Here is a 12,362-nt window from a genome sequence, read left to right as displayed (position 1 = left end):
TAAATACCCCCAAGGTAAGGCACTCTACTGCACCTAGTATTGAAAACACATTTTAACAAAATTAACGCTGAATCGATAGTCTTCTACAAATATGTGGCGCTCAGTCTTCAGTCATACAAATTCTTCAGACACTGATGGCTTTGAGGAGCTTGACAGATATTATTTAGAGCCTGATGGGTTCTTCTTACTGATATCTAATTCCAGAGATGAACAGTCTGAGGTTCCTAAAACCAGTGTTTCTGTAAACGCCTATGAAAATGAACAGGCAACCACCTCTGAAATAGATGAGGCTCCTAAAACCAGTGTTTATATAAACAACTTTGAACATGAAGAGTCTCCCACCAGTGAGAATTACAGCACTGATTTATTCAATGGCGTCCTCCCCGAATCTTCAGATATGAACAAATCTGAAGAGAATGAACAAAATGCTGACCAAGGAAGTTTTCAAAGAGAGGACAAAGAAACTTTTTTTTCTAGAGTTCAAACAAATCTTTCAGCTCTGTCTTCCATTATTACAGCTCCAGTTGAGTCTGTGGGGCGAGGAGTCATTTTTGTCACCAGGCACATTTTTAATATTGGTCGAGCAACATTTACCTCACCCACTAGTGAAACGGAAAAGTCATCCACCTCTGAAACAACTGAGGTTCCTTCACCGAGTGTTTCTGTAAACAACTTTGAATACGAACAGTCACCCTCCAGTGAAACAACTAAGATTCCTACAACCGGTGTTAATATGAACAACGCTGAAGATGAAAAGTCTTCAGCCAGTGAGCGTTGCAACACTGATTTATTAAATGCCATTCTTCCTGAACCTTCAGATAACGGACCCAAAGATAATGAACAAAATGTTGTCCCAGGCAGTCTTCAAACAGAGGAAGAAGAAACTATTTCTTCCAAAGTTCAAACGAGTGCTCCAAATCTCTATTCCTCTTGTAGAATTCCAGATGTGCCTGTGGGCCTTAGAGAAGCTTTCATCACCAGTCACCTCCTTAATATTGGTCGAACACCATTTACCTCAAATATTCCAAATCTCTATTCCTCTGGTAGAGTTCCAGATGTGCCTGTGGGCCTTAGAGAAGCTTTCATCACCAGGCACCTCCTTAATATTGGTCGAACACCATTTACCTCAAATATTCCAAATCTCTATTCCTCTGGTAGAGTTCCAGATGTGCCTGTGGGCCTTAGAGAAGCTTTCATCACCAGGCACCTCCTTAATATTGGTCGAGCACCATTTACCTCAAATATTCCAAATCTCTATTCCTCTTGTAAAGTTCCAGACGTGCCTGTGGGCCTTAGAGAAGCTTTTATCTCTAGGCACCTGCTTAATATTGGTCACGCACCATTTACCTCAGTTACCACACCCACTAGTGAGACCTCTGAAACAGCTAAGGTTCCTAAAACCACTGTTTCTATAAACAACCTTGGACATGAAGATTCTCCCACCAGTGAGAGTTATAGCATTGATTTATTCAATGTTGGTCTCCCTGCATCTTCAGATAACAGATCTGAAGAGAATGAATCAAATATTGTCCAAGGAACTCTTGAAAGAGAGGACGAAGACCCTGTTGTTTCCAGAATTCACAGAAATCTTTCAGGTTTTAATTCCCTTATTACAGCTCCAGTTGTGCTTGCGGGCCAAGGAGTCATTTTTGTCACCAGGCACATCCTTAATATTTGTGGAGCACCATTTACCTCACTGTTCAATCATTTTTCAGCAATTATTCAGCGTATGTTTCCCATTCCCCACAGAGCTAATTCAGGCCTGATTCCTACAATCAGAAGATGGTTAGATATAATTTCTTGGATGACTTCAGTAATCGGTGCACTTGCACTTTTAGTTTTACTTATAATCATACTTAAAATAGTCGTCATGGTAACTCACTAATTCTAGCAAACAAACATGAAATTCGGTATACTTAGCATAAAATTACATCACAATTATGCCCCCAGCCAGTCACAGCAGAAGGCTGCCCCTCCCTGAGTCTGGTTCTGCTGAAGGTTTCTTCCTATTAAAAGGGAGTTTTTCCTTCCCACCGTCGCCTTAGTGCTTGCTCATAGGGGATCGTTTGATTGCTGGGGTTTTCTCTCTAATACTGTGGGGTTTTAACCTTACAGTACAAAGAGCTTTAAAGTGCCTGTTGTAACATGGCATTATTAAACAGACTTTAAATGGCTTCTATTGAAAAAAAATTACTAAATTAAAAAAAATAAATCAATAAATAATGGTGTGTGTCTGTTTCATTTTTCTATACCAGGGTAAGTGCTAAAACTATTATTGGTGATTAGAAGCCAGTGTTTTAGTTTTCTCCTTTTTTTCCTGATAAGTTTATTTTATAGTTTATTTTTAAGTCTTGGATCTATTTTTATGGGTTGCTCTGGTTTTAAAATCAAATTTAAAGCTCTTACTGGTCATTAACACAAATGCAGCGTTTACCTGTACTGGGATTGACCACTAGAGGTCCTTTTACTCAAGGTTTACATTCATCAGCAATTTCCTTGTCAAATGCTAAATGCTGATCAGATAAAATAGGATTATTAAGGGACAATACATTTTGTTCTTAATATCATATTATGTCATCTATCGTGTCTTTTTTATGATTCATATTTTATTGATGAGACCGTCGATAGCGAGGTAGCAAATACTCAAAGATTAACTGGTCAGGACATGTGATTTCTACATTTCTACAGTTTTTTTTTACAGGGTGGTCTTTGGCATGTTATCTTATTTTTGGTGAATAAAACAAAACCACCAGTGAAAAAAATCCAATGTGAAAGAGCCTTTCACATAGGAGGTGAAGCCTAATAGGTGAATAGCCTAATAGCATTGTTATACTTCAATATAGATTATACGTATATTTACATAAGTAAATTGTAACTCATGCAGTTGTAACCCCTTTAAACAATCTTTCGTGTCTTGCAGGAAATGGAATACCAAATGAACTGACTAAAGGGAGTGCCCTGTAAAAATTCCTGAGGTTCTTCTGCCCACTGGTGCTGCTGCAGCTGATTTCTATCAACAAGAGGTGGGATCACCTGCAAAGAGACTGCAATTTTTGGTTTTGGGGCCTTTCCCCTCTGAAGAAGCCAAACAGTGGAATGAAACTGAGTTTGGGTCTCATTTTGATTTGTGGTCACTGTACCAAAATTTGGTTCATCATAACTATGGAACATTTAAAGATGCAGTTATATTTCTTATTGACATCACCAGAAATTGTGTGTGACTTGTTACGGTAGTGTTCAATAAAAAATTATATATTTTTTTAAGAACAACAAAAAAAAACATTTATTATAGAGTAAACTGTAAAAGCTGTTTTAATTTAAAACAGTTACATTATTTTGTACTTAGAATCGTTTGATCTGATTTCTTGCAATAAAAAGAGAAAAATTGCAGTTCTCTAATTCTTAGTAACAAGTCCTTTGTAAAGAATTCAGCTTTTGTGTAAACACCCAAGTTTATCAGATATCCGGGAAACCATGCAACTATTTATTTTAATAATTCTATAATGAAGTGCTAAACTGCAGTTAGCAACTACTGCTCCAAAGCTTGTGATAAACATCAAACGGGATTAAAACACGTTTTAATGTGATTACAAAGAAAACCACACATCAAATAGAATGGGCAAATGCGTTCTTAATAAGCTGCAGAGGTCATAGGTCCTCTAAAGCAGTGTTTCTTAAACATGGGCCGCAAGCCACACCTTAAGGGGCACAAAAAATGTTTAGTTTTACGCTTGTGGGGTGTGAGACATCATATATTATTAATTGAAGACACCAGGGACTACTGTTGTCCATGAAAATCTCAGTTACAATACAGCTTCCCACCGCTTGGTGGGAGTTGTTTAATCAGCCTCATTAAGTAAGCAGAAGAAGCTAACTGCCCACCGTTGGCAGTTAGCAAAATATATGGAGAAGTTCTTACAATGCAAAAATGAAGATGAGAGTGACAACCCCTATCCAAAAGGGCACAATTTCTGCGCACGTACAACCCTCACTTCCTGAAGTATGGGTCTGTGAACGAAGGAAACAAGGCGGACCCGAAAGCCTAATGTGTGGAGTGTGGACTAATGCTGTCCAACAAAGCACTTACTCCACTGTAGGATAGCCAAATCAATTAAATCAACTGCTGTGGTGGTTATATGAAGTGCAACCTTTACAGCCTCTGTAGCTTTCTAGTAAGACATTTGCCTATTCCTATTGAAACAACCTCGTGTACCTTACAATCAAATTCTTCTCTTCATTGCAGACCGTGATCTGCAGTTAACAGCCACGCTGCTCCACACATCCAACATCAGCATCCGACTAGACATTTGCAACATGTGAAAAAATGGGCTCCTCCATTAGAGCTACAAGGTTATAAAAAAACCCAAAGATGCAGAAAATTATACTAGTTCCTTCAACTGCAAACTAAGAAATTTAAATAAAGACAATCTTTTGTACTTGCTCTACCTTTGCAAATGAGGCAGAATAAGGCATCCTTTACAGAATGCAGCTGGGCATCAATCTTTACTGCTCTGTGTGTGTGTGTGGTCTTTGCAGGCTCAGATAACTGATTTACTGGCAAAGTGATGTCTTGGAGGCGCTCGGTTGCTTGCTTTAGTTGATTAATTTTGCCAGTGAACTTTTGTGCGCTCAGACTGTTTTCAGCCCTTTGACTTAAATGTAGGAAGACAGAAAATGGTGCAAATACCAAATGCTTAAATATCTTTTCCATATCTGTCAATGAGGAATTCAGGTTTTCATTTTTAATCTATTAGTCAAGTAAACTGACTTTTAATACTTTATGCATGTGTGCAGATTAAGATGGAGAGGCAGAGCGAGTTTGACTTTACATAAATTACCTTGCTTTAGCTTTTCTTCTTCAAGTCCACAAAGTCATCCTGAGAGACAGGAAAGATTTTTCTGGACTTCTGTTTCCACTAATGGGAACCTTGGGAAAGGGCATTTAATGTATTTCTAGATTTAAAGTATTTAATAACTATAATGGAAAAAACTTAAATAAGAAATGGGTTTTTTATCACAGAGCTTACTCCTTGCGAAGTGCGGTATTTTATTTCCTTGGCTGTCTGTCAGGGTAATCGCCTCATCACAGCCCAAGTGATCCTTCACCTTCTACGTTAGTCCTTCATCATTGGATTCAGCCTCCAAAAAGTGAATGATGACTGTTTTGTAAACACTAAGCTTATCAATCACTATTTTGGCAATGTGCACCAACCTGTTAACAAATCTGATGATTAAAAACAACAACAAAAACAAAAAAAACACTCCATCTATGGTTGTAAAAAGATTCTACTAGTAAAGACAGGTTGAATATTGAACAACTAACCTTTGGAACGATCTTGCTGGGAACAGGCTGAGCTAGTATGGTGAAGTCTGAATTTCTGCCCCCTTTAACTTATTAATAGAACTGAAATGGAAAGAAATGTTTGTATCAGTTACAACACTTCCACTGATGATGTGTTACAACCCATTTGTGCTTAATCCTGGGCCACATGCATATTCCACTTCAGTTATTGAGAACAAAACTATAATGTCCAAAACAAATTGCGAGAAAATGTCTCTAAACAGTCCTTAAAATTAAATTGGAGAAGCTGGCCAGCAAACAAACAAAAAAGTGTATCCATATAGAGCTCTATGTGTAAAGTGTCTGAGTACTTTGATCCAAATGCTTAATCACCCAGCAGAGATTGTAGCAGCAGTTGGTCGCTCCTCTCAGAGGCACTGACAGGATGACAGGTGTTGAAGGCCCGCAGGAGGATGGATAGCATGATATCACGTGTAAAAGTGTCAGTGGGCTTACGCAAAATTGCTCTGCCAAAAATACAGGCCATGTGTACTCACAGCCCCATCCGCCAGAGTTGCTTACCAAGTTGACGATCGGGTCGTAAAGTAAGAAAAAACATAATACTTAAAGGCAACGGTAGCGCATAATGTACAGAACTGAATGTAACTGTACAGTGCACGTCAAACAAGTAAATTAACACGCGGTTACAGAACCATACCGTAAAGTCCTCCGTTATTTATTTAGCTAATATCTAGTAGCTGATGTGTTATAAGCTAATTTAGCTTCCCGCAATCTTACATTTCTTAATAAAAACACAAAGCAGTTACCTTTAATACCTCCGACCAGTATAATTTCACTCCACGTTAACAGGGTGGCACTTTAGACAAGCGCTGCCGTCCAGTCCTTAGCTTTGTATGTGAGAGCAAGCCGTAAAATTTGAAAACAAAAAATAAATAAATAATTTAGCGTCGTTTGTTGATCGTCGTGGGCCCGCTGTTTGATGGCGCTCCGTCTCTAGGCGGGTTGGACAGTGGCGTGTCTAGAAAATTTTTGTTGGGGGGGCCAGGTAGGGGCACAGATTTGGAGAAGGGTGGCAGATGTAACTGGCAGATAATGTTAAAAAAAACTTCTACCAACCGTTAACCATAACTGAATTAGCTTTTAACTCTTATTAGAATGAGATTTTAACCACTACGGTGCAAAGTTTTTAGATACTGCGTTGATAAAGTGCAAGAGATACAATCAGTGCTTTGTCAGTGTTTATTCAGCATTCAAGGACAGCAATATTTGCATAGTATTTTTACTGACATATAGTGCACATATGTTTTGGGCAAAAACATTTTTGGATATTAAAATACGAACATTTTTAACATACAATTGGCAAATTAGCCAATGCAAAACTTTATCTGCCTTTTAAAAAGAGAAGATAATCTTCTTACAAACTGGTGTTTGATTTTGAAACAAGAAAAAAGTGGGGAAACAAATGAAAAGACTAACTTTTGAATGAAACCTGAAAGCAAGTAAATACTTTCTATGCTGCCTTATGGTAAACTTTGGTAATATTGATGTATAAAGAACAACACTGGCTGATGATGAAATACAGTCAGCTGGCATGGTGACACTGCCAGTATTAACCTGCAGGGCTGGACAGTGATGTACACTGTCTTGTTGGTTTATGCATGATTTCTATAAATTTTACGTCAGATAAAAACGTTTTTCGCAAGATTCAGATAATTATTTAATAAAAGGTAGATATTTTAAATGAGAATAAGAAAGTATATCTTTGTGCTCCCCTCTCCCTGTTAATGCCCTACCTGGCCCCCTGGCATAACTTTGCTAGATCCGCCCCTGCACAGTTACCAGCTGTCAGCTACTTAGAAAAGGATCCTGGTGTTATTTTTCTCTCAGAAACAGTTCATAACTTCCCTTCAACTCATTCATGTCACCTAAAAGGTAAACCTGTTTCTCCATCACCTGTTCAGCTCTGATGATTCAGTAAGGACATCTCCTGGTTTCATCTTCATGTTTCCCTCTCACCAGATATACAAACCATCATGACCAGCAGCTTTCACAGCAGTGGCTCCAGCAAACATCAGCTGATACTAGAAATTAATATTAAATAAATTCTAACAATAGCTGATCAAGCTTAAAGGTGCTGCTGTTGTTTAGCGCGACATCCGCTGGTTTCCTCTTTCTGGCGCAAAGTGGGCGATAAACAAACAAGAGAGAAAAGCTCCAGCTTTGTGTCTTTTTTTCCATTCTAGCTGAAGTCCGCGACAAATTGCGTCTCTTCTCAGCTCAATACGAAACGTGTAATATTTTCTCTGAATGATGGACCATTCCATTTTTTAAGGAGCCGTTGGCAACTCTACTAACTAACCTTATGAATAAAGTTCACTATCAGTAACATCATGGCACCCACCCAGCTGTATAGAAACTCCATCATGTTAGCTAGTACGCAGTACGAGTTATTGTAACTGACTGTAAAAAGTCAGCATAACGAAAATAAACTCCATCTAAACTTGGTTTATATCTGACCCAGATAGACTGCAGGTCATAACTTCTTACCTGAAGTTCAGTTCACCTGACAATCGGACTGGCGGCCGCCTCGGGTCTCTCCTCCTCCTGCCTCCCCTTCACTCATCCACCTGCTGGCCTCTGTGGAAGCTCCGCCATAGCCACCACCAAACAACTGAGTTATTCTTACACATCGGCCAGCATCTAGCCAATCCACCACCTCTCATTGTTCATGCCCTTACAAAAAAAATAAATAAATAAGTCATCAGCCCACCGGGCAAATGCCCGGTATGCTCGATGGCCAGTCCAAACTGTTAAACTGTTAATCTTTTGCCGAAAAAGGTGCTGTCTTCGTGCTTGGCTCTCCTTCCTTTGCTTAGGTGATGCTCATAGCTCAGAAGCCGATGCTGCATTCACTTACACTCGGATATCTGAGCTTCACTGTGAAAACATAATCGTACATTTGATATTTCATTGAATTTTATTGTTTTAGCTTCGGAGTGGCACCTGGGGTGGCCAGTCTGGTTGGGGGGGTGGCCTGTGCCCCCCCAGGCCACCCCGCTGGACACGCCACAGGGGTTGGACGCTGGGTGCGAGTAAGACGCTGGGTGCGAGTAAGACAGTGGGACCGTAATCTCAAGGGCGGATACACCCCGGGTCTTTTCCTGTCTGGGTTGCTATTCCCAGATAACAGCAGGATAATTTTAAGGGCAGCTTAATGAACGTGAAGGTTCAACACGTTTTGTGACCGAATGAATTTCAAAGAGTAAGTGTACTGTGACGTCACGGCACGTGTGCCTTTGAAGTCTTAGAAAGCGAGCTCATAAATACCCCCAAGGTAAGGCACTCTACTGCACCTAGTGTTGAAAACACATTTTAACAAAATTAACGCTGAATCGATAGTCTTCTGCAAATATGTGGCGCTCAGTGTTCAGTCGTACAAATTCTTCAGATACTGACGGCTTTGAGATGCTTGACGAATCTTATTTGGAGCCTGATGGGTTCTTACTGATACCTAATTCCAGAGATGAACAATCACACCCCTCTGAAACATCTGAGATTCCTACAACCAGTGTTTCTGTAAACACTGATGAAAATGCACACACCTCTGAAACAGATCAGGTTCCTACAACCAGTGTTTCTACAAACAACTATGAACCTGAAGAGTCTCCCACCACTGAAAGTTACAGCAGCACTGAGTTATTCAGTGCCGTCCTTCCTGATCCTTCAGATAACGGACCTGAAGATAATGAACAAAATGTTGTCCCAGGCAGTCTTCAAACAGAGGAAGAAGAAACTATTTCTTCTGGAGTTCAAACAAATGTTCCAAATCTTTATTCCTCTTGTAGAGTTCCAGATGTGCCTGTGGGCCTAAGAGAAGCTTTTATAACCAGGCACCTCCTTAATATTGGTCGAGCACCATTTACCCCATTTCCTTCACCCACTAGAGAAACTGAACGTTTACCCACCTTTAAAACAGATGAGGTTCCTACAACCAGTGTGTATATGAACAACACTGAAGATGACGAGTTTCCAGCTAGTGATAGTTATAGCACTTATTTATTCAATGGTGGCATTCCTGAATCTTCCGATATTAATGGATCTGAAGAGGATAAACAAAATGTTGTACCAGGCAGTGTCCAAAGAGAGCAAGAAGAAGCTAGTTTTTCCCAACTTCAAACATATCTTTCAGCTCTTTTTTCTGTTATTACAGCTCCAGTTGACTCTGTGGGCCAAGCAGCAAATTTTGTCACCAGGCACCTTGTTAATTTTAGTCAAGCACTATTTGACTTAACCACTAGTGAAACTGAACGTTCACCCACCTTTGAAACAACTGAGGTTGCTACAACCAGTGTTCCTATAATTAATTTTGAACGTGAAGAGTCTTTGACCAATGAAATTTACAGCATTGCTCCAGCTGTGTCTGTGGGCCGAAGAATGCATTTTGTCACCAGGCACATCCTTAATGATGGTCGAGTGCCTTTTACCTCACCCACCTCCGAAATAACTGAGGTTCCTACAACCAGTGTTTCTATAATTAATTTTGAACGTGAAGGGTCTTTGACCAATGAGATTTACAGCATTGCTCCAGCTGTGTCTATGGGCCGAAGAATACATTTTGTCACCAGGCACATCCTTAATAATGGTCGAGTGCCTTTTACTTCACCCACCTCTGAAATAACTGAGGTTCCTACAACCAGTGTTTCTACAAACAACTGTGGACATGAAGTGTCTCCCACCAATGAGAGTTACAACATTGATTTATTCAATGTTGGCCTTCCTGACTCTTCAGATAACAGATCTGAAGACAATGAACAAAATGTTGTCCAAGGAAGTCTTCAAGGACAGGACGAAGAAACTATTGTTTCCAGAGTTTACACAAACCTTTCAGGTTTTTATTCCTTCATTAGAATGCCAGGCGTGTCTGTGGCCCGAAGAATATTTTTTGTGAACAGACACATCTTTAATATTTTTCGAGTGCCTTTTACCTCACCCACCAATGTTGGCCTTCCTGACTCTTCAGATAACAGATCTGAAGAGAATGAACAAAATATAGTCCAAGAAATTCGTCAAAGAGAGGATGAAGAAACTGTTGTTTCCAGAGTTCACAGAAATCTTTCAGCTTTTTATCCCTTTATTAGAGCTCTAGTTGTGTCTGTGGGCCAAGGAGTAATTTTTGTCATCAGGCACATCCTTAATATTTGTCTAGCACCATTTACCTTATTGAACAATCTGTACACAGCAATTGTTCAATATGTGTTTTCCCTTGCCCACAGAGGAATTTCAGCCCTGAATCAAACAATCAGAAGTTTTTTACGTCCAATTTGTATAATAGGTACAGTACTATGTGTGATTTCTGTAATATTAATTTTAAGTTTAATACCATTTCTCATACACTACTTCATAAATCACTAACTTAACAAACAAACAGCACATGCTGTTGCAGCATTTCTCTCATAAAATTCAGTATCCTTAGCATAAAATTACATCACAATTATGCCCCCAGCCAGTCACAGCAGAAGGCTGCCCCTCCCTGAGTCTGGTTCTGCTGAAGGTTTCTTCCTATTAAAAGGGAGTTTTTCCTTCCCACTGTCGCCTTAGTGCTTGCTCATAGGGGATCGTTTGATTGCTGGGGTTTTCTCTCTAATACTGTAGGGTTTTAACCTTACAGTACAAAGAGCTTTAAAGTGCCTGTTCTAACACAGCATTATTAAATATTTAATTGGCTTCAACTAAAAAAACATTACTTAATAAAAATAAATAAATAAATAAATAATAGTGTGTGTTTGTTTCATTTTTCTATACCAGGATTAGTGCTAAAACTTAGTGGGTTACAATTTATGTAGCTTTTAACAGATTATTGTTGTTGCAAATGTGACTGCTGAGTGGCCGTGGCATTGCGCGCTGGATAAAACTTCTTGATTTTAGTGTCATGTAGAACTACATTCAGGACAAAGATTGCACTTAAATAACATCTGTGATTAGAAGACACTGGTTTGGTCTTCTTTTTCTGTGATAACTTACTTTAAAGTTTATTTTTAAGTCTTGGATCTATTTTTATGGGTTGCTCTGGTTTTAAAAACAAATTTAAAGCTCTTACTGCTCATTAAATGGCCTGGCCTGGTAAATGGCCTGTATTTGTATAGCGCTTTACTAGTCCCTAAGGACTCCAAAGCGCTTTACACGTTCAGTCATCCACCCATCCAGTAAAGAAGTATAATTCTTTTTAAGAACAACAAAAAAACATTTATTATAGAGTAAACTGTAAAAGCTGTTTTAATTTAAAACAGTTACAATATTTTGTACTTGGAATCGTTTGATCTGATTTCTTGCAATAAAAAGAGAAAATTTGCAATTCTCTAATTCTTAGTAACAAGTCCTTTGTAAAGAATTCAGCTTTGTGTAAACACCCAAGTTCATCAGATATCCGGGAAACTAGTGATGCTGTTGCGTTGTCCATGTTTGCTACAGTCATTGGCTGGGACCTGACAACAGCGCCACCTGAAGGAGGCTTCTCTCTGTCTGATAGCTTGTGTTCTGAGACCTGACACCTGAGACCTGACACCTGAGACCTGACACCTGAGACCTGACACCTGACACCTGAGACCTGACACCTGAGACCTGAGACCTTACACCTGACACCTGAGACCTGACACCTGACTTTCTGAGACCCGAGACCTGACGACTTTTTCTCTGAGACCTGACAGTTGCTGTTGCGTTGTACATGTTTGCTACAGTCATTGGCTGGGACCTGACAACAGCGCCACCTGAAGGAGGCTTCTCTGTGTCTGATAGCTTGTGTTTTGAGACCTTACACCTGAGACCTTACACCTGACACCTGACACCTTACACCTGACACCTGACTTCTGAGATCTGACACCTGACTTTCTGAGACCTGAGACCTGACGACTTTTTGTCTGAGACCTGAGACCTGACAGTTTTTTGTCTGAGACCTGAGGATGTCCTAAAAATGTACACCGTACTGCAGAGACAGTGCGTGACGTGGGGTTTTATTTCATTTTCTGGGGCAGTGAATGTAATGTACTGATAACATAAATTATGA

The 12,362-nt window shown here is 39.6% G+C and overlaps 1 protein-coding gene across 2 annotated transcripts; it reads left to right on the top strand.

Moving 5' to 3' along the window:
* The first annotated feature begins 31 nt into the window (after positions 1-31).
* LOC109203125 (uncharacterized) lies at positions 32-11,000 on the top strand. Of its 2 annotated transcripts, none has more exons than XM_019362171.2 (2): positions 32-1,890; positions 10,785-11,000. In XM_019362171.2, exon 1 carries the CDS (start codon positions 92-94, stop codon positions 1,883-1,885), a length of 1,794 nt encoding a protein of 597 aa, XP_019217716.1. In that variant the 5' UTR covers positions 32-91; the 3' UTR covers positions 1,886-1,890; positions 10,785-11,000. The 2 variants fall into 2 exon arrangements, with proteins under 2 accessions (XP_019217716.1, XP_025765823.1); XM_025910038.1 differs by lacking the exon at positions 10,785-11,000 and adding an exon at positions 1,930-2,061.
* The last annotated feature ends 1,362 nt before the right edge of the window (positions 11,001-12,362 follow it).

The sequence above is a fragment of the Oreochromis niloticus genome, linkage group LG8, assembly GCF_001858045.2.
Source record: "Oreochromis niloticus isolate F11D_XX linkage group LG8, O_niloticus_UMD_NMBU, whole genome shotgun sequence".
NCBI classification, from domain to species: domain Eukaryota; kingdom Metazoa; phylum Chordata; class Actinopteri; order Cichliformes; family Cichlidae; genus Oreochromis; species Oreochromis niloticus.
Note: the sequence above shows the minus strand (reverse complement) of the source record. Positions and strands in the feature narration are given on the sequence as shown.